At 41.8% G+C, this 22,833-nt stretch overlaps 1 protein-coding gene across 3 annotated transcripts in view; it reads left to right on the top strand.

Moving 5' to 3' along the window:
* LOC1270439 (integrator complex subunit 6 homolog) overlaps positions 1-22,531 on the top strand; it is a 112,151-nt gene extending 89,620 nt beyond the window's left edge. For all 3 annotated transcript variants that reach the window (XM_061659936.1, XM_309125.5, XM_061659945.1), the window contains exons 3-6: positions 1,683-1,812; positions 19,216-19,330; positions 20,118-20,278; positions 20,367-22,531. In XM_061659936.1, the coding sequence (XP_061515920.1) occupies positions 1,683-1,812; positions 19,216-19,330; positions 20,118-20,278; positions 20,367-22,444 (2,484 nt within the window). In that variant the 3' untranslated portion in view covers positions 22,445-22,531. The remainder of the gene's footprint in view (positions 1-1,682; positions 1,813-19,215; positions 19,331-20,117; positions 20,279-20,366) is intronic.
* Positions 22,532-22,833: the final 302 nt, after the last annotated feature.

The raw sequence follows: 22,833 nt of genomic DNA, 5'->3' as shown, positions 1-22,833 counted from the left end.
ACCCGGAATGGCATAGCACGCATAATTAGGTTGTTTCCTGTATATCGCGACGATATGGGAAAGCTTTATAGCATTCGTAGGGGTGCCAATAAAGTTCACACAATCATTATCTAAGAGAAGGACGTTTCAGTTTCTGAGTCTTCGTAAAGTGTGATATTTAGGCTTCAAAGATTCTAGAGCAGATCTTAGACACTTAAAAATATGTGTCAATATTCTAGGTAATAAGTGAGGAAATCTGTATAAAAGCTATACAAACCCATTTGTTCTCCTTACATGGCAATGTTGACATCTTTTAGTTACACTTTTCACACAATTTTTTACTGCGAATTCTCCTTCTTTACAATTGTTCGCTGTACGCTTACTAGCACCGTTGAATAGAACAAAGTAAATAAATACAAACATAATTTACAGCTGTAAGCTGATGTGAGTGGAGGGCATTTATTTGTTTATCTTACCTTCGCTCATGTATTATTTGCAGGTGCTCACCTTCCTAGTCGACCCGGGACGAGATAAATTAAAAGCTATTTCTTTCACTTCACTGTCGCTTAGCGCTCGAGCGCAGTTTAGAATGTTTAAGGATAATGACATGCAAATGAAAGTGAGGCCCCCTGTTCGGCTCTGTTTGTATAAAACAGAATGGCTCTGGCCAGGTGAAAGGTACCCAAACGTACCGAGATAAACAGAATCGTGCTTTAAATAGAAAAAAGAAGGTACATAAAGAAAGTATAGTCGCTTAAGCAATGTAAGGTACCCACGGTTGGTACCTGGTTGCTTTTTTTCACCGTTAAAGGTAACACTTTTACGATGCTAAGCTGTGATAATGAATCATTAGGGGACACGCTTCCATCCTAGACCGGAAGCTACGAGCTCCGGAATGCTGAAATGCTTTGAAGAAGTTGAGGTTTTTTTTTACTGTTCCTTTCTAAAAGCCGTATGTTGGCATACATGGCATTAGTTTGCTCACCCCTGGTGCCACACCACACCAATCGCACTATTCAGCAATAAGCGTGTAAAAGCAGGTTCGAGCGAAACCCGAGGGAGCAACAGCAAAAGAAGTATAAAAATAGCTTTCCCTGAACTATTTCTAAAACCCCTTAGCGCATTCCAGTTGGAAACAGAGAAATAACCCGATGCGGGTGAAAACGAACAGCCCCACATAAAGTGTATAGGATCCGCGCAAACTCTTACTGGTGTGCTTGTAAGTGCCTTATGGTGACAACTAGCGAGGTTTATTTGTGGAGATGGAAAGAGAAAAAAGAAATGGGAAAACAATGTGCTATGTGATGGCCGGAGCACAAGTCTATAAAAGCGGGCAAAGCACGGTAGCACACGGCAGGTAACATGTTTGCACATTTTGTTCATATTTCAATCTACTGAAACAATCACTTACGCGAGCAAGAACTTGCCAGCAATCGTTTCGTCGCTTCGTGCTGGTAGCAATCTAATCAAATTGAGGAACTGTACTGGCGTGCGCCGGCAGTTATCCAAATCCATAATCCTCCAGCCCAAAAATTGATCCACAAATCGCTTCAGCAGTAGACTCAAGGTCCTCGAGCGCCAAAGCCAAAGCCGGGCCAGTAAACTTCTACGGGACACCCGGCGTTACTTAGCGAAATTGAAAGTCTCTGCCTCAACTATTCAATCCTGCAACATCTGTCTGCTCTTTCCATCCTCATTTACAGGTAAACATCAGCAACACGTGGACGCTACCGCAGGAAGGCTTCTCCGTGTTCTACCGCTACTTTCGCGACAAAATTTCCTGGTTTGAAGCGGATGCCGTCTGTCAGTTCCATCACGCCAATCTAGTCACCGGTAAGTGTAACCGTTATTCCTTCGTTTCGTTGGAGTTTCGTCTCTCTCTCTCTCTCTCTCTCTCTCTTGTAATATGCTTTTGCTCTCTTTCTGTATATCTCTCTCTTTACATAGCCATCTAAGCCATACTGGCAATGATTTAATTCTCGCCTGGTTTTGTTTTCAGAGTTTCAAAGTGCTACAGGTGTGGGGCATGGTTCAGTATAAAGTTTTTTTTATCGCCGAGCATGCCCAAGACACGGTGCAAAAAATTAATGAAGAGTTTGCTTCATTCCATCTTTCCACCGGAGCCAAAACTCAGAAGGCTCGTTTACTGTGCTGTGGTGTGGTCGAACGCTAGGCGTCTAATTTCTCGACCCGTAGCATAATGTTATCGCCGTCGACAGCTGGCAATTTAGCTTTTAGCGATACTTGGTTTGGGTTGAATGTTGGTGAAAGCTAGGAACGCATAGTGAATCGTTACCAAAATGTTTGCGGTACATTGTAAGCCAAAGCCAATTGACATCAGCCATTTTCTGAGCGCTTACGATTACTTATTCGGAGCCTTGCCCAAAGGTTCTGCCTTTTCGACCCGGCTGAAGTATTTCTATTGTTGGAAAACATAACCTCCTCCTGGTCTTCAATGTTGCTGAACGCAAATAGTCTTTGTGTGTAAAATTATTAAATGAAACACGGGTCCCTCACTATTTTGCTCAACGCATCCCGTTCATGCGGTAAGCGCATCTACGGCAATCTGATGCGAACATAGTTCCGTCGGTCGAGGTAAGTTCGAGCATCCTTTCAATTAATATTCATCCCTAGCGGGGCGAATCTCCGCAAAAACCTCCGAAAGCTCTCGAAGTTGTTGAGCAACCGGCAGTATCCGGCAGGGGAACGGTGGACACGGTCGTAATTTACTGGTGTTTGCTCCGTCGTCCGGGTGCTCTGTAATTGTGCACCATCGCACCCTTACATACACACACTTACATACACCCACACATACAGTGTGCATTATTCATTGCATCGTCTGATGGGTTTCCTTGGCGTGCCTCTAAAAACGCCGCAATCAGCATAACAATGTCGGTACAACGGTGGGATGCTTGCTAGACATCGGGCGACATGCCCGGGCCAGGGACAGGCAATGATTTTTCAATTAAAACCAATCGATCTTCGGGGTTGTCGCTATGAGTCCCGTTTCATTTTGGGCTAGGGGTGCCCGGTGGAGTTCAAGAGTCAGGGGAACTGTTCTATTGTACAGATTGCATCGAATGGGTCTGTATGCGCAGCCCAGGGTAGTCAAAGTGCCAAGCAATGAAGGAATCGTGTTTTCGGAGCAAATGGAGCACCACAAAAAAAGCAGCCAGAATTCAACCATTCGAAGGAAGGAGCATGGTAACAGGCAGGGAAAGGTGTAATTAAAGAAATTGCTTAGCACAATAGCAGAAATGGGTTTACCTCCCGGCAATGGAGTGCTTCAAGTATTTGAAAATATTTGTTTTTTTTCTTTGAATTTCGGATCTTCCGCAAGCTTGATTGCTTGAACTGGATCAATAACTATGCTTTTGCTGCTTCGCTTTGCCACATGCCTGAGCGGAACTGCAAGTGAACCAGTAAATTGATGTCGGCTGTTTTTCCTACCTATCATCTCTTTCCAATTATTAGCCAAGGGATACGCCTCTAAACAGGTAAAGACAAGAGCGAGACGCACAGCCGATTTGCTGAGGTTGTGGAATAAACGCAACGACTTTTCGTGCCATAGCCCCGTTGCGGGAACTTTTTGTCGAAGGTGGTAGTGGCTACGATTTTAATGGTATTTAATATGAATATGAATATTTAATATGAATATGAAAAAAAAATTGCAATAGAATTCTTTGAATGATTTATTTCTTAGAGCTCTTATTCTTAGCTCTTAAATAAATCCCACATGATGTGATGCGTTTGCAAGTGCGCTTTCCTTAAGTAGTAACGCCCTCAAGCTTCTGGAAAGTTGGTTTCTGAGTGTTCCAAGAAGTTCATTAGACGAGTTGCCCATCATCATCACTCATGCGGGATGGAATGATAAAGAATATAAGCAGCTCACCGCTACCCAGCCGAAGCTCGCAACTCGCCAGCAGTAGCACAACTTTTAGTACAGACGGCACACGACGGTTAATATGCTAAGAATCTGCTGAGAGACGCAACTACCCGAGACGATTTGTTGTGCCAGGAGGAGACGTGGTTGCAACGGACATCAGAATCTATCTCGGAAGGGATCAAGCGAATGCGAATGGGAGAAGGAACAACAACTATCCGCTTCTCGATGTAACACGTGGAAGCTGACATCTACTGACCAGATGGGCGTTGATTTTCCCGAGCTTATTATTGTGTCGTCTTAGTTTGTCCAGTGGTTTCTAATAATGCTCGACTATGACTACGACGCACTAATAGCCCTCTTCTTTAGGGCTGCCATCGATGCATGGTGTACCCTTTTGTAAGGAGATAGAATTTGGCGCTTTTCGTTCTGCCAACGTTGAGCAATTTAATTAAAGCTTGCCTGATAACTCTCAGCGGAATACAACCGACATGCGTCGCACGACTGTGACCAGCAACGATGTGTGTGTTCATCCCAATTAAAACAAGATGAAGTTTAATATCGCTTCTAATGTCGGAAGAGGAGGGAGAGGGGAGGGAGTGGGACAAAACGTGTACGCTGAAAATGATACGGTTAAATGATGTAATTTACATTTACAGCGCGATGTTCGGTTTGTGCGTTTATTGCCTTCCGTTCTTCCACCAGCAACACCGAAACCCCATACCACCGAACCGGCTTCATTTATTTCGCATAATTTCGACAACGACAGCTGCCGGGCTTCTCAAGACAGATGAGCAAAAGGGCAGGTGGGGGCGAAAAGGATTCTTTGCGCGCGGTACCTTTCGGCCGGGCGTTCGATTTCCGGCACCAAGGTGGAACTGTTAGGGCTGGAGGACAACCGCGCTTAGACCCGCGTTTAGCCCGTGTGACCGTGTTGTAGTGCCAGCTGGTGCCTGCTCCGGAAGGGGACGAACCGGAAGTACTGGTCATGGGATGGGTAGGAGCAGTATCAATATTGATCGAAGCATTGAGCGACGAAACCTGTCCAGACCTCGCTGATTCCTGTGCGCGGCTGGGTGAAAGCGAGACGAAGGCACAATATTGATTCCGCTACAACATCGGAACCAGTGGAGTAGAGGAGGTCGAGGTGGAGAGAGGAATTGTATAAATATTTAACGATCAAGTACCGTCTATTGCGAAGCCGGCATGCCTTACCGGGCGGTTACTGGGTATTTTTAAAACATTGAGATTTCTGCGCCAAAGGAGCGCTCGGCAACGCTTCCAGCTCTTCCTAACCCCCATCCCTTCACAATCTGGACGGTTATCTAAGCTACATAATGCTTTCCCGCTCACGTTTTCTAGTGAGCGTAGGGGCACTAAGCAGCAGCAGCAGCAGCAGCAGCACAAAAAAGCTAAAATAAATAAATCAAGTCTCTAAGCACTTGCCCACAGCAATATTGCAGAGTTAAGAGTTTAATAGCTCCCCACTAAAAGGGAGAAGCGGGAGTTCAATGATTTGCAAACATTTCCAATTGATCGAACGGTGCATCGGAACGGGCCGGACACGAATCCCTTCGAACATTCAATAGGTTTTTGGACCCATTTACTGTCGACACACTCACACAAAACGCAACTGATTGATTGATGGTATAAAAGGGTAAGGAAAAAACGGCACCTGACCGGATTGCAGTAGCTATCATCTTGATGCTGTAGTTGCATTAAGCAAGGGCGTTTTTCGCATTTCCTGCTCCGGTGTCGCATCATAAACGCAGCAGTAGCTTGCTGGAAGGGTTTGGTGTTAAATAAATAAATATCTACGGTTGCTGTATGTGAGTGTTCAGGTATTCACGAACGGGCCGATTTCCAAACGCAAATAACAGCGGTGCAGAAAATCCGCAAAATCGCTTTTAAAGTTCTAGGCGGGGTGTACTAGATTGAACCAATGTCCGTGGTGGCACCGTCCGGTTTGCGCCGCATTGATTGTTATCGCTTCTTTTGCACCGGCGGTGCACACGGACAATCAGCATATCCTTTGATGTTTATTTTTTTGTGCAGTGTGTATGTGTGTATGTGTGCATCTCGCAAAAGCGCTATCACCGATGCAACGCAGGTTTTTTTTGCGCCATTTCCGGACGAGTGTATCGGTTTCCTCGTTTGATTCGTTTGCGAATTGCAACTCATCCGATTGGCAGAGCGTTAAAGCAAGAGTGAATGAAATATAGAGAGAGAGAGAATGAGAGAAAGATAGGGAAAGAGAAGGGCTAGAGGGAAGGGGATTTTGGCTAAAGGTTTACGTTTTCATTAGAGATCAAATCAATGTACCTGGATGTAGTTTTTTATGTGCTTTAATGGCTATTTCAATACATTTCACTCCCACTGGGTGAAGAAACCGCGCCTGTTTCTCACCTCACTAAACCGAGAGATATGAAATCAATTGATTGAATTTAAATTGGTCAATATTTGTTAGCTGCTGCTGCTTCGCTGGTGCCACAACCCGGAGTGGATGGACGGTGATTAAATTAATCTCCCCTGAAGCAAAAACGAAAAGGGTAGCGCTGAATACCAGTAGTGATGGGAGTAACCATCCAACAGCTTGAATTAGTGAATAGTGAATAGCTAATAGGCTAATAATTGACACGGAATAATAATTAGCTCGTCGATATTTAACTCTTGTAATAGTTATTAAACTAACAAGAATAATAATCTGGTTTTCATCTAATGAATAAAAAACAAATTCTCAGAGGAGAGGGTAACAATGAATCGAGACGTAATAAGAAAGAGTTGTTTTGTTGGTTGGCGTGAAGTGTTATATAAATGAGGGTGATTATGGGATGGTCATATGATTCATTTCACGACCCGATTTCAACCCATGTGTCCAACAACGGGTGCGCTAGGTCGGAGTTGGAATCAAATCTGACCCGCCGGTGCAACGAGTTCGAGTCGACCCAAACGGTTTCGAGTACAGTGGTCGATTTGCATGACTTATAGTCGTTGCCGCTAAATTTTGACTCTAACTCACCAACGTTTGTCTCAAAGGCACCAATTTTTGACAGCGTGTCACAATTTTTGCCGCAAAGGCATCAATTTTTGTCTCAATTTAACGTAATTACTGAAACTGTGTGTCCTGAAATTATTGAAACCAAATTTAGTAGTGAATAATTTGATTGAGAGAAATTGAAATAAAACAAAAATGATGCCAATTTTAGAAGTTTTAATGGAGTGAAACAAATTGGCATGTATTTTCTCGTGTAAACAATGGCTTTAGAATTTATAGAATTTTGTATTTTTTCTCACAAATCAATCAAACTACATGGTTTTTATATTGTTTATGTGATTTAAAATTACAATTGGCAAAAATATGCTCAAATACCTTAAAAAATTATCATGATTCCGACAAGAGTAAAAAATTGATGACTTACAGACAAAAATAGGTGCGTTAGAGTCAACAATTGATGCGCACGGTCAAAAATTAATACCTTAGAGCAGCGGTCGGCAAACTTTTGAGGCAATGGGCCAACTTTAGTTAATGATCGAGTGCCGCGGGCCAGGAGAATGCGGTTTTTTTATTAATGCTGTAATAATTTTAATCTTTTAGAAACATTTCAGGTATTATTGTTGTTTTTCTGTAATTATATCATCCAAACATAGTTCAAAATTAAAGATACCTTCTTTAAAAACTGATTGTAATCAGTTAATCTTTATCTAGGCCGGTTGGCCATAAAAAAAGATTTTTATTTTACACAAACAGGATTACTCCTGACTAAAGCTAAACTATAATCTATATCTGGCTGACTCTAGACTTCGACTTCGACTGACTAAACCTAACGAGCTAATGTTCTAACGAAGCCGCTGGTTGCTGGCTGCATTGGTCCGTTCTCACGATCGGTCTGCGTGTCGCATTACTTGCGCATGTCGCCGTTGTCCGCTCGTGGCCGGTGTAGCGTTACATCTTCGTCTGCTCGTAGCCGGTGTGGAATGCCAGCTTGCAGTCTGGTTTCTAGCGGGTCGGTCTAACTCCTCCCTTCTTAGATGACTTTGCCCTCAAAGTCTGCCGAGAGCATGGAATGTTGTGGGTTTTTTCACGAAGGTTTCTATGTGGTGGACATCCTGTCGGTTGGTGTTGTTCGTTGGAATGTTGAGGCTTATTTTCGTTCTTCTTATACTGGTAATGAAATATAAAATTGCTATTGTTATCAGAACAATTGTCGTTAGCCCAATTGACCCAAAGATATGAAGTTTCCATGTGAGGGAATTATTAACCAGGCTGATGGTATGTAGTTTCTCTCTGTGCTGCAATGTTATGTTTCGAAGATGTTCAATTGAAGGTTCGTCTCTGATGCCGTCTTCTTTAGCGATGAGGCCAAGGGTTGATATATATGGTTTACCGGTTATCGAAACTTCTGTGCTGGGAAAGAGTTCTCCGTTAATAAAGATATTGCAGTTGTGAAATTGTATGAGATATGATCCATTAAGAATGTGGTTTATATTGCTGCAGTTTGATGAAATTTCGGCAGTGGCATCATTCAATAGAATATTCGCATTGTTAATGTGTTTAACTAATCCCGTTGAATACACCTTTTCGTACATACATTCTGTATGCTCCCCTTGTACGAGTTGTCGTATGCAGCGTGAAGGCTCTTCCAGATCTTTACTTTCGCAAAGCTGGTGGCTGCTCTGATCGATACAGGGCTGCGGTAATTCGAACATATGTGTTAGATTCCGGATTATGTAGTTATGCTTGATTAAGATTCTCTTATCATTTTGTATGATAGAGTCGATATAGTTGTACTCATAAGTTTCATAGGATAGACGTGGAAACTTTAGCATAAATATCACGTGTGTTGAATTCATGGTAACTTGTGCTGTGGCTTGTGTTAACATTTCTTCAACTGATGTATAGTAAATGCCATTTTGTGCCAGAAATTCTGCAACGGTGTTTAAGTCTTCTATTGATAGTAGCTCGCTATTCGGTATCCCATGCTTAGCGGCTAGTATGGCTTCTTGGAGTGTTTTTATATGGGCTTGTAATGCGTCTAGGTTTGCTATCTTAATGATCTGTTGTATCTCAGTTTGATGTTCCCTTTGGATCCTATTCTGAAGGTCGATAACATGATTAGCAATATTGGTTGTTTCTTGGAATCTTCTGCTGAGACCATTATTGATTAATAGCTGCTCGTTGTTTTGTAGGATGAGCGAATTCAGGGTGGTGTTGATTATCGTTAGATCTTCTGCGTCGGGACTGCCAGCTATCCACTTCCAGGCGGTACCTATACTGTTCCATCTTTTCGTTCGAAGTCTACGTGGCCTAATCTTAGAAATTGTGGCGTTAAGTTTTTCGAGCTTCAAATTAATTAAACTTTGCAATGGGGATTTTCCTGTACTGTTTGTGCTATTTTCTAAAACTCGAGAAATTATCTCTTCTAGCTCGGTAAGATCAATTGGATGAATCGTCCTCAAGTATCCGATCCTAATTTTTGCTTGTCCTAACGGAACAATAGCCAATGGGTTGTTTGTTATGTCGAAAATGTTTATGCTAGCTTGTAGAACACCATATAGTGTGAAAAACGCGATTCTGTAATAGAAAATTAATTAAATCATAATTATATCATTAATTTTTTCTTAAATTTATTTTGTGGATTTTTCGATTGTTCGAATCTATTATATACGTTGGATGATTTTCCTTAACTACCACTGTCTTATAACGACTGTCACGCTTATTCATAGTTTTATTTTTTTCATATGCAAATTGATTCGGTTCGTAATCTTGGTACTTATCATCTTTAATCTTTTCATTTTTTTCTTCAAATATTTTTATAATTTTACTCTCAATTTTTTCTTTTAATTTTGATCTATCTCTAAATGAAAGTTCTTCTGATTGCTCTCCAATATATACTTTTCTGGGAGTCTCTTTTGTAAAAGAATGAATAGTATTATTATACTTATACACGGCTTGTTGTATTAAGGTAATTAAGCTCATGTCTGGATTCAAACCTTTTGTACATCTTGCGATTTCTCTGATCGTGGAGTGACAACGTTCCACTTGTCCATTTGACTCTGATCTATTCACTGGTGTCTTAAAAATTGATACACCTAAATTTAGTATGGACTGCTCTATGACGTTCGATACAAATGTACATTCGTTATCAAATATAATTTGTCTAGGCAAATTCCAATCGTATAATAGTTGTAGCAGTACTTCCTTAACGTCTGCTATGGATTTTGATTTAATTGGTTTTAATTTCAAATATTTCGAAAATTTGTCCATTGACGAGATAAATAAAAAATTTGCATTATACGCAAATATATCAACATGAACAATTTCTCCTGGATATTTTGGGATTGGTGTTTTAACTGGTATGTATTCAGGGGGTCTTCTTTCGTATTTTTCTACTTTGCAAGTTTCGCAGTTTTTAACATATTGTTCTATCTTGTTTCTCATGGAAGGGAAATAGAATTTTTTTATAGCTTGTAATGAATTTTCCTTAGCGTTTCTATGGGCAAAGTTATGTATTTTACGAATTTCTTCTATCTGTTGTTCTTGATCACAAATGTCTTGAACTTGAGTTTGTGAAAATCTTGCTTTCATGGTTGATATATTGAATAGATTTTTAAAGGTTTCTTGAATGATCCCCATAGTTGGCTCATCAGTGAATATGCCATTTATTATACCAGGTATCATGAATCTCTTAAGTTTGTCTTTTATAAAATCGATTGAAAATTGTGGTTCTATGAAAGTGTGCCTTTTAAACTTAGGAAAGGGGTTTACAAACTCGTAGGAACTAATAGTACCTTTTTGAAAAATTAATTGGTTTCGGAAAACATTAATTGGAGCTTCGGTAGAAGGGATAAAAGAAAGATCATCTTCTTCGGCAGAGTGTTGTGTAGGAGTTAGTGAGTTAATTTGTATGCGTGAAAGAGCATCAGCTACCACGTTGGTTTTTCCAGGTTTGTAACTTAGCTCATAGTTATGTTCCTCTATGAATGCTTTCCATCGCTTTAATTTTGCATTGTTATTTTTTGGTGACATTGCATATGTTAAAGGTTGGTGATCTGTTAATATTATTATTTTTGCACCGTAAATGTAATTACGTAGAGAATGTAAAGCCCAAACTATAGCAAGCATTTCTTTTTCGTTTGTAGCATAATTCTCTTCTGTTTTTGATAGTGTTCTAGATATGAATGTTATTGGTTTTTCAACACCATTAACGTTCTGGGAAAGAACAGCTCCGATTGCTTTGTCAGAAGCGTCGGTAGTTAAAATAAAATCATGATCAAAATCGGGGTATGCTAAAACATCATCAGATGATAAAACTTCTTTAAGAGTTTTGAAAGCGCGTTTGGCATCATCATCTAATTTTATCGGAAAATTTTTAGATTGATTTTTTGTAATTTTGCAGTGGCCTTGGCCATCCTCCCCTCTTAAAAGTTTTGTTAAAGGTTTTGCTAAAGCTGCATAATTTTTAACAAATCTTCTGTAATATCCAGACAATCCTAAAAATGATCTAAGTTCTCGAATAGTTTGAGGTTCGGGGTATTTTAAGATACTTTCTATCTTTTTCTCATTTGGTTTCAAGCCATATTCTGAAACAATGAATCCTAAGAATTCAACTTCTGTTCTTAAAAACTCTGATTTGTCTGGCTGTATTTTAAAATTGGCTTCTCGTAATGTATTCAAAACAATTTCCAAGTTTTTCAGATGTTCGTCGAATGTTTTTCCAAAGACTATTATATCGTCTATGTATACGTGACAAATTTTTCCAATATGTTCTCTAAGAACATCGTCCATGACTCTCTGAAAAATCGAAGGTGCATTTTTCAGACCGAAAGGTAATCTTAAAAATTCGTATTTTCCATTATTGATGGAAAAGGCGGTTTTTTCGATATCTTTTTCTGCTAAACGAATCTGGTGAAATCCCGATGCTAGATCGAGTGTTGTAAAATATTTATTATTTCCTAGATTGGCAAGTACTGTTGAAGTATCGGGAATGGGATATCTATCGCTTTTAGTTTTCAGGTTTATTTTTCTGTAATCGATCACAAGTCGATATTTTTTTTCGTTAGATGCGTCAACCTTTTTGGGAACTATCCACACAGGTGAATTATATGGTGACCTAGATGGTCGAATTATACCATTATTTAATAATTTTTTTATCTGTGTTTCCACTTCCTGTTTGAGGGACAAAGGGTATGGGTATGACTTACAGTAAATTGGTTCCGTATCATTCGTGGCTATGGTTGCTTCTACCTTTGTTGTAAAGGGCAACTTTTCGTCGGGTGGCTGGAATAAATCTTGAAACTTGTTAAGAAATAAATGTAATTTTTCTTTTTCTTGGTGGTTAAGATGTGTGTCTCTTATTTCAATTCTGTTAACTTCCTGTAATGGATGAAGTGAGAGAGGTATTATAAAATTTTCAAGAACTAGATTGTCTCTTTTAGCGTCTACAAATGCTCCCATTTCTTTGATGGTATCATAACCTATTATGGCGTCGAATGATTTTAGTCCCTGCAAATGATAAAATTTGACATTTACATCGGAATAAGGGGCAAATATTTGAGCTTGTGAATATTTTGTGATGAGTAAATCTCCTCCCACAGATGATACAAAAAATGGTTTTATAACGTCGTGAGAAATTTTCGCATGTAAAGGGTTGATGAAATTTTTATTAGATCCAGTGTCGATTAGAATTTTAATTTGTTGACCTGCCTTACCATGGTATATAAAATATGGTAAAGCTGATTTTAACCTAAAAAATTTAATTCTGCTTCGCGAGAAATTTCGTCGTAATGAGAATTTTCATTTAGTTTTTCTTGCTTTTCTACATTTCTCATATATCGTTCGTATGACGCCTGACTTTCGACATCATCATCGTAGAGATTATCTTCATATGAAGTCGGTTCTATTTCACGTCGCGGAACTGCTTCAATATTGAAAGCTCTTTGTCTTTTCAATGGACGAATGTTTGAGGAGTTCGGCCTGTTCGCATAATTAACTTGATGTGACCTAATTGATGGGTCTATTTCCATCGGTTCAGGTCCATTTTGGCGAAAATTGTTTCTCTGCTGTGTAAAATTTTTCATCTGATTTGGTTGATTAAAATTTGAACGCTGAAAAATTGGTCTTTGCTGATTTGGTTGATTCCAAACAAAACGTTGCGTAAAATTTCCTGCAAAATTTTGAATCGGTGGGTGGTGCGCAAAATGAGGTCTTACGTTGTTCGCTATCATTGGTCTTTGCTGGTGTTGGAACACTCTTGGTGGTAGATGAGGTGTGGGCAATGGTATTTGGTTTCTGGGGGCTGACGGGGGTGTGTTAAAATGTTTTGGTTTTGTTAGCATCTTACGGCACTCTAGGTTTTGAAAAGAAATGCAATAGCTGTAGGCTGCTGCTAAGGATGTTGGTTCGTAGTTACGAATAAATTTATAAACGTCCCCATCGAGACCTCTGATAAAAGCATCGATTGCTTTCTTGTTGTATGTTCCAATCATAGCTTTCGAAGCTTCCGGATGGTTAAATCTATCGTCTGTCTGTATCTGATTTGCAATAAGTGAAAGAAGTCTATTAACCTCGTCGTAATAAACTTCCAAAGTTCGACCTTTTTGGTAGACACTCATAAGTTGAAAATCGAGAGTTTCCAAATCTCGCTTCTCTCCATAATAAGTTATGAGAGTTTTTCTCATCATATTCCAATTTATCCCTACGTTAGATGCTACTAAAGCATCGTTGGCTTCACCTCTAATTTTTCTACGTATGAATTTACAAATCATGTGGAATTTATTTTGCTTTTCCAAACTATGGCTAGATATAGTTTGGTATAGTCGGATTATCCCATCTACGTCATTGATCCAGCTATTAAGTTCACTTGGGTCACCGCAGAAAATTGGGAGATCTTTTACAACTCCAGGGATTTTTTTCGAAAGATTCGGGATCTACTGCACTACCATCTTGTTTTGTAAAAAAAAGTGGTGGGTCTTGAAAATCATCTGTAACATTGCTTTCACTAAAACGTGCTTCTAAAGCTACAATTCTGCCAGCTAGTGCCTCCATATCTTTGTTTGTTAGTTTTTCTTCGTTATCTATAGATTTTACTGCGACTGAGAATTGTCGTAGTGATTGAACTAATTCCTCCAGTTTGACTTAACTTTTATGATAATAATTTTCTTTTCACTCACTAATCACTCACTTTAACACTGATTATAATGTTTTAATATTTTTTGTCGCTTTAATAAATGTTTATACTTACTATGATTGAAAGTTTTACTTACATTAATAAATTCATGCTTCACCCTTCTTACGGGGCTGGTTGCTTCGCCTCCTCTGACGGGGTTGGTTTCTGTTGCTCGGGCCTCCGGTGAATTTTTCCTTCTCGGTGTGTCGGCGTTGTCCCTTTCCTCCGGCAACGAGTTATTGGCTGCTACCGGCTACTTAGGTGCTCATACACACGGCTGCAATCTGCGATCGGGAGATGTTCTAAGCACGGTGTGATTACACTCTTTCGTGATCACTACTCGTCACTTGATTTTCACTTCACTAGAGGTCCCTATTCGGGCGCCAGTTAATCTTTATCTAGGCCGGTTGGCCATAAAAAAAGATTTTTATTTTACACAAACAGGATTACTCCTGACTAAAGCTAAACTATGATCTATATCTGGCTGACTCTAGACTTCGACTTCGACTGACTAAACCTAACGAGCTAATGTTCTAACGAAGCCGCTGGTTGCTGGCTGCATTGGTCCGTTCTCACGATCGGTCTGCGTGTCGCATTACTTGCGCATGTCGCCGTTGTCCGCTCGTGGCCGGTGTAGCGTTACATCTTCGTCTGCTCGTAGCCGGTGTGGAATGCCAGCTTGCAGTCTGGTTTCTAGCGGGTCGGTCTAACTAATCTTCAATCATTTGAGAATCAGCAATAGATGGCCAAACATTTGAAAAGTCAATAAACTACAAAAAGGGATCAATATCGTTTCTTGATAACCCCATTCTCTAACGCCATAAAAAAATATTGAAGATATTCCGGGAATGATACAAAAATCTGAAAGGCTGAAAAATTATCGAAGCAAACATAGATTCAGTAATTATAAAAATGCTTTATGGACATGCCATGTCAGAAAAATTGATAACTGATTCCTTATGAAAAAGCACATTGACAATCGTTGTACTCGTAAACAGCAACAGTGTGGAATCGCCGTTCTCGTTAAAACAACAAGGGTTTCTTTAATATTTGTTTTTGCTTTCAAATACGATCGAAAATATCCGTAAACAAATTTATAGGGAAACCAACTGATTTGTGTGAAATTAAGATGAACGATTAAAACATAACAAAAAAAATCTCGTGAAAATGTATGGAGCTGTTTCACTATATTTGAACCATTTTATTGCATGTTTTGCGTTGGCGTAAGTCAAATGCTCTCCCATCGTAAAGTCGCATGCAAAACCTAAAATAAATTTATTGCAACCAGTCTTTAGTGCATCTCATCAATATAAAATTTCGTGTGCGATTTCCTTCATTCTGAAGGTCTTATTGTCGTGTTGAAACAATGTTAACCGTTATGTAATTAACGGTTGCATTTACAAAATTGACAAATTCATGGGTTTATCATAGGATTATCTTCACCCGTGCTAACAAATCGTTAATTGCACTTTGAATAGTAGTATCCCATGAGACAACAGGCAACCTCTATCAGTCACTTCACCTTGACACCTCTATCAGTCAAACTCTAACCATGACGACCAAACAAGTAAACCAACCAACTTAGAAGCGTGCGCGATCAACGATTGACACCCCGTAGCGTCTTAAATGGACTGCGTACAGACGTTTTGCGTCGCATGAGAACGTTTTTGCATTTTGGTCACCAACATCTTGACACTATTTGGCAACCATCAAAGCATCGCAAGAGATCCCAGGTTCATTTTTGAGGTTCCAAAAAAGCAAAAATGAAGACAGAGGTACAAGTGGCTACATTACTGGGTTATCTGGGCCGGGAGATCGATGCAATCCGCAAAACAATGAAATAGTACTTGGGAAACATAAACACATATATCAGGAAGCAGAAATCGCGTCCACTGGTTTCGCAATGACAAACAATGACGCCAAAACTCAATGCGTTCATATTAGGCGAGTTTCAGCAAAATTTCGACATGACAGTCCGCAAACTGATACAACATCCGTCACACGTGTTCCATCGGTTTTTTCTGGTTCAACATGATCCAAAAGCTCTACTCTAACAATTTTGTCGCGAAAACTTAGGATGGTTATAGGAATGTCTTCGTCCATCGTGGCCAAAATTCCGAATAACTGATGAAAAGCAGCTCCCAATTTCTTAGATTTATTTGTCCAAGGAAGCTTAAATAATTACCTTTCAAATGATGTACATGTAAAGAAATTATCTCTCCTAGTTTTTGGAGAGATTATGTCTCCTAGTTTACAGCCAGCCGAAAAAAAGTAAATTGTTTCCATGTAAACGTTACGGGGATGTTGATCACGAGTTCGAACATACCAAACGATCCGTCATTCCATAGTTCTTTAATTAAAGTTGAAAGAGTACGATGGTATAAAATGTTATTCTAAAAGATATTCAGTAATTTGTATATGAATAGGTACTTTGCATCTTTCAAAATCAGTCAAAACCTTTCGCGGGCTGGATTGAATGTTGCGGCGGGCCGCATTTGGCCCGCGGGCCGGACTTTACCGATCGCTGCCTTAGAGGCACAAATTGATGCCTAAATTGAGCTAAAATTCTCAAAACCTCTATAAGTCTCGAAAGCCTTTATAGGCCAGTATGACCGCGTAGGACGTTACCCCAAATAGAAGAAGATCAGTAGATGCAGGAAAGAATAAGTGACATGGTGGTGCAACGAGTTCGAATCAGGTCGGGCTACAGTAGGTTCAGATCGACTCGTGCGTGCCAGCGACTCAGGCCCGTTGATGACGCGAGTTCGGGGCCTGAACCTACTTTGGCGTACTATCTGCACCAACAGGTCGGAATAGCTTATGATTTATTGCACCTACGGAACCTACTTGCACCTTACGAGTCGATCCGAACAACTCCAAGTCGCTTATGGTTGGCTCCGACCCGACCAGCACATCACTAATAAAGGTGTAGCGTTCGGTAAACTTATTTAACTCATTAATTATTCAATTAACTTTGAGCGAGTTAGATATTAATGTGAATCAAAAATTGGAAATGTATCTTCCGAAAGAAAAATAACTCTTATAAATACTTATAAATGATATAACTGTGAATTACTATCTGTCAAGAATATTCATTCATATTTAACGCTTGGAAAGCTTATTTAACGTAGGAATGATCGTAGCGAGTGAGTTATGAGACGGGATGAAGAAATAAATCGTAAACGAGTATTCTTGACTAATACAAAACGCGTTCATAGAAAATATGGCATTCGCTCACTTATTTTTAGTCAGCAAGCACATCACTAAAATGCTCAGGGAAGCACATGGTTTTACTGTCGGTTTGATGCTTCAACATACGGCCCCAAACTACTGAATCTGGTGGTAATTTAATATTTCAATTGTTTATGATCCTTCGCACACTATTTTCCACATACCTAATTGACGCATTATCATGACCCAACACGTCGCAACAAACAAAAAACATATAGGGTGATCCAGTTTTTTGCAAGTAATATTGTGTCCACCATTCCCACTAGTGCTTTTGATGGCAAACATTTAGCAGGTCGCCATTATCATTTCCATCATGCGCCCAATCAACGCCTCAGGATGCTGAATTGATTTGCATAATCACTACAAATTGGATATTATCCAGGATTAAACGGTACGTTGCTCTGGCTACAGCTAGAGGGTGTATTTTTTGTGTGCTCTTGGAAAGCAAAAAAAACACATACACACACGCGCAGGGAATAAATTTAGTATGAAATTTCAGCGACCAAACGATAACATTTTTATTTTCTCCTTAAAAATGAAAAAAAGAGGAACAAAAGGAAAACACATTTTCCAATTGGCCATCGTACGTACATCAATCAGTGTTCGAAAAGGGATTGCGAGCTTCGAGTGCGCTTTGATTTGAAATGCTTGATCAAACGAAATCCCATTTGTAGAAGACCTAAAAACTCAAACGCACACACGCGCATCAACAACCGTAATAGCCAAAAATACTGGCCTCCATTTTGTGGGAAAGGGGTGGTAAAACAAGTAGCGTGTGATGTCCTGTGCGCCGGACGCGCTGCGGTACGATAATTATAGATTTTAATTACCTTCCATCATTAATTAGTTCTCGGCTAGGCGCGCGCGGTTGCGGTCTTATCGGCTTATTTTCGAGCGTTGGGTTACCCAGCACACGCCAACGATACTGCAATATTCTATTCTAGAATAGTTTTGGTTGAGTCAATGGCAACGGCACTTTAGGGTAGGCTACTGATGCTAGCTGGAAGTCGGTAGGAAAGCGGACCCGAGCACATAAAGAATAGCTGGATGCACATTGTGATACGACTACCTGGATGGTGACAATAGATTGAAAGGGTGCAGTCAAACTAGTGTGGGTTGCTTCTCTGACAAGCTTCCTAATATTTTCGTATCCATTGTCAAACTGGCCCAGTTGCCAGTTCTAGTGCTGTAGAAACATTAAAGTACGTTAAACAGATCTTCCAAAAAAATCCAAAAGCTGCTCTTTAGAATCCAAAATGCCTGAAGCAAAGATGGCACACGAAAGGATTGTCTCAAGTTTAGCTATCTGTGATCTAATCGACTGTTAGTCTGTCCAGGAATGCTGGAAAACCCGGTTGTTTAAACGTTGTTCAGGAAAACAGCTTCAAAATTGAAACGGTTAAAATCCAAATCAATGACGTATCGCTCTGCTGTTGTTACCAAAGACAATCAAGTTTAACCGTCTTGTTGACAGGCTGAGCAAAAAAATATATCTATCTTGGTAAGGTGATGAATAGGCGTGTCGGGCATGGAAGGCGTTATGGAAATGTTAGATGCCGCTCGTGCGACCGGCTATCAGCCGAGGTAATGAATATTCCCTGTCAAATGCTTGTGGAGATACTTCAATGTTGCTGAAACGGGATGAAGATTTATGACACATTATCTCTCGCTTTAAATTTAATAAGTGCAAAAAAGGAAGGATTTATTTCTCAGCCTTTCTTCCCGAAGATGCGGCCCGCGGAAATAGGGTTTAAGTGATTTGTAATTGTTTGTGTGTCCTTTGGTTTGACAGTTGTAGTCGACGATATAAATGATATAAATGAACTACTGCCTCTATTGGACATTTAAATGAAATGGCAATTAGGTTTTAATAAGGAAACGCATTAATCAATTACGCCTAAGAAAAATGGTTTAATGTTACGATATTTCGTTCTTTTCTCCCTTTTTGTTCGACAGTGGACAATGGTGTACAATTCGATGCGACGCGGGCCTTCCTGAAGGAGCTGGATGTCACCAGCGCAGTATGGATCGGACTGATGCGTCCCGAAAACTCAGCCCGCTTCACCTGGACGTAAGTTGCAACTCGTTTGTCTAATGGAAACTCTCTGTCCTGAATTTTACACAAGTGTTTCGCCACCACCCTGCGGCCTGCTGTGGCCAGTTACGCCTAAGGCGGGAGTAGCTATGACAAAAGTTTGCCGTTTACCCTAAACGCTCTGTTTGTTCCGCATTTACCCCGACCCGGAAGGCATCAGGAACCTGATGCTATCCTTCAAATACAAAAAAGGGTCTGGTTTAGATTTTTCCGAAATTCTCTAACCCCCTTTTTTCAAAGTCAACTCTGGGCAGGGTATTCCAGGGCCAGCATGCAAAGCATGATGTACATATTCTTCCAGTAGACTTCCCAGATCCAGGCCCGGAGACCCGTCGGACTGTTGTCCTTTTCCGTATTTGTTGTGTCAACATTTGCACGGCAAAACCAGCAAAGTTAAACGCAGCCAGTGGTAGGAGAGGACCTTTCGGTGTTTTGGGAGGGTTTGGGTGTTTTTATGCTCTACTAGGCGATGTCAGATGCAGTGGTCTCCTGTTGTCTGTAGGACATCGCGGGTACCTTTGCTCGAGCCTTTCTGGGGAGAGAAACGTGAGTTGAAACTGGAACTTCACGTTCGCCCAAACGAGCGGCTGCTTTGTTTTGCTTACAACTGTTACCGTTTTCTAACCTACTCTTCCAAAGTGCCTTGTTGTTCTACAATTTTGGGAGAGGTTTAAAATGTGACCCACTGTGGTAGACCTCCAGATGGCAGACTTTAGTGGGACTTCAAGATACATTCTATTAAATATTCCTTTCCTTTGCGCAGGAGCTCCAAGGCACTGGATCCATCGAGCGGATATTGGGCGGAGGCAATTCCAGCCATGGAGCAGCCCCTGTGCGCGGTAGTGGACCCAGTGCGTGACTTCCGCTGGCATGCACTCCGTTGCGGTGGTCCGGAAACGGCCGCTTTTCTGTGTGAACTACCGGGTAAGACATTGGAGTTTGTTAACCCTGAGCTGAACCTTCCGGCAATAATGTCATGTAATGTGTGTTTTGTTTCCTCTCATCCGCGCAGTTCCAACGTGGGCGGTGGACTGTACCGTCACGTCAATTCCATCACTGACTGTGCAGTATATGTCGGACAGTGGTACCGTGCAGCTGTCACGGGACTGTGGCGAATCAGGCACGAAACACATCTCCTGCCAGGGGAAACAGGACCGGGACAGCATTATCGAGCAACTGCAGTGTAGCGATGAGGAGGACCTGGCGTCGGTGCTCGCGACCGAGAACAACAACCAGCTGCCGGGTGTCGAAAGTGCGGCCACGGCTAGCTCGACGCGTCGCCCGCAACAGCAGCCTATACTGGAGCATGATATACTGACGGTAGTGTCGAACAACGACGAAGAAAGCAACAACAAGATCGAGGTCAACCCGAACCAAATCGAGGACACGGTAAAGAACGTGATCAACAAGTTTAACCTGCAGGACCTGATGCGCAGCGAGCAGGCGGCCGCCTTGCACAGCGAAGAGGTGGACGGTCACGGTGCTGAGAGTGTGCGTAAGTCAGTCTACGCCAAGAAGTACTCACCCTTGTATGAGAAGAAGAACCATTACGCGAAGAAGAATGTCAACGGATCGGAACGGAACGAGAGCGCCGATGAGGAGGAGGAGGATGAAGACGAACCGATGCTTGGAGATCAACCGCTGCCGGACGAGACGGAGACGCAACCGATCGACATCATTCAGCAAGCGGTGAAACCGACATCGGACGGAGACTATGCTGACTCGGCAGTGGTGAGCGGTGGAGCAAAAATAGGAAATGAGGAGCCGGCGGGTGTTGTTGGTGTGACGACCCCGGAAACAGGTACCACGCCCGATTCACGCTTGCGACGTGGAACCGATTCGGACCGGGAGGAAGATACGGTGACTAAGATGACAGAATCAGTTTCAAGCAGCAGTACTGCATCTGGCGTTACCGAAGTAACGACAACGTCATCGACCGCTGCTCCAACTGCAGTGCCTTCTCTGTCACCGACAGTTACTAGCACACCGGCGGCACTGCTAACTACCCGCACTACGGCCGCCAGTCACATCCTGCCAACGACACCCAAGAAGGAAGTCATTACTGGGGACCACTTCATTCCTCCAATGCTGCTCGTCAAGGCCCGGTTCATCTCTGCTCGGCCACAAACCGAGGCACCCCCGACGACGGTACTGCCAACTGCATCCTCCACCAGCCTGCCAGTGGATCTGGATGTATCTGACCCAACAATAACCGGGCTTGTCACGTCGGAATTGTCGCTCACGGAGGATGAAACGAAGCTGGAACCATCCCCATCGTCAGCTTCAATTGCAACTGAAAGCGCTGCAGAGACAACGCCCATTGCTTCTACAGACGCGCATCACGTTGTTCAGGTTGTATTTGAATCGAGTGAATCGGGACGTTCCGAATCGGCCGGATCGCTCACCATAACTACCCGGCCGTTCTCAGCGGTGGACACGACACATGCACCGCTGGTGGTGGATCCTTCTGCACCTCAGTCGGCTGCGCTAGTGGCAACCATACAGTTAACGCAGTATTCGGACTCCATCACCAGTACGGCCGTTCCAGAGCTGGATACAATTGTGCACTCTTCAGCAGCTCCGAAGATGTCGTTTACTTCGAGTACGGAAGATCTAGACATTACAACCGTCGCGCCAGAAACAGTGGAAGCAAATGTGAGCAGTAAAACCAATCCCTCTGTGTCGCCTCCAGCAACCGTTGCTCCATCTACGATGGTATCCACGCCCGATCAGGAATTTTTTTCAAGCTCAAGCGATCCAAATACAACACCGGGAGTGGAAGACAGTTCATCGCACGATGTGACAACGGCGATGCCATCCACTAGTCCAAAACTTGAACCTTCAGAACAGCCTGCTGGAGAGGCTTCGGGAGTGAAGCAGCAGATGGATGGGATAGAAGACCACCACAACGACCGTACGCACGAGGAGCATGAAGAGGAAGAAGACGAGCACGAGGAGCACTCCGAGCTGCACAATAGCTTCTCCAACGTAGAAAATTATCAGCCCTACAAACCGAACCGTCACCGTGCGCTAACCAAACCTGAGGTGCACAACAACCATGGGGCGTACATTAAGAAAATTCTTGGCTAAAGATGGCACTTCTAGTAGCGGGTTCGTCACCCTCCGCATATCTGCTTGGTATGTGTCTACTGGTATGTTTTAAAAACGGTCTTCAAGAGAGTGTTGCAGAGGCAGTATGAATATAAAGGCATCAGTGTCCCAGAGAATATAGCAAGGCCAAGTCGAACGGAACTGCTGATTGAGTATGTAAGTGGGCGAAGTTCAAGCAGTGAATATCTAAAATTGCAGACGAGTACGTAAGGATTTATTGGATCGTACCCCAACCTCCTAGTGCTGTCTCCTGGGTTATCTTCCTTCGGACAAATGTTTGCCAAATATCAATAATGTTTGCCTAAAGGCGCAGTTCCGTTACCGCACCAGATTGATTAACTCCATCTCTAACACAAACACAAACAAAC

Source organism: Anopheles gambiae, chromosome X (genome assembly GCF_943734735.2).
Source record: "Anopheles gambiae chromosome X, idAnoGambNW_F1_1, whole genome shotgun sequence".
In the NCBI taxonomy this organism is placed as follows: Eukaryota; Metazoa; Arthropoda; class Insecta; order Diptera; family Culicidae; genus Anopheles; species Anopheles gambiae.
This window is presented reverse-complemented; position numbering and strand designations above follow the sequence as displayed.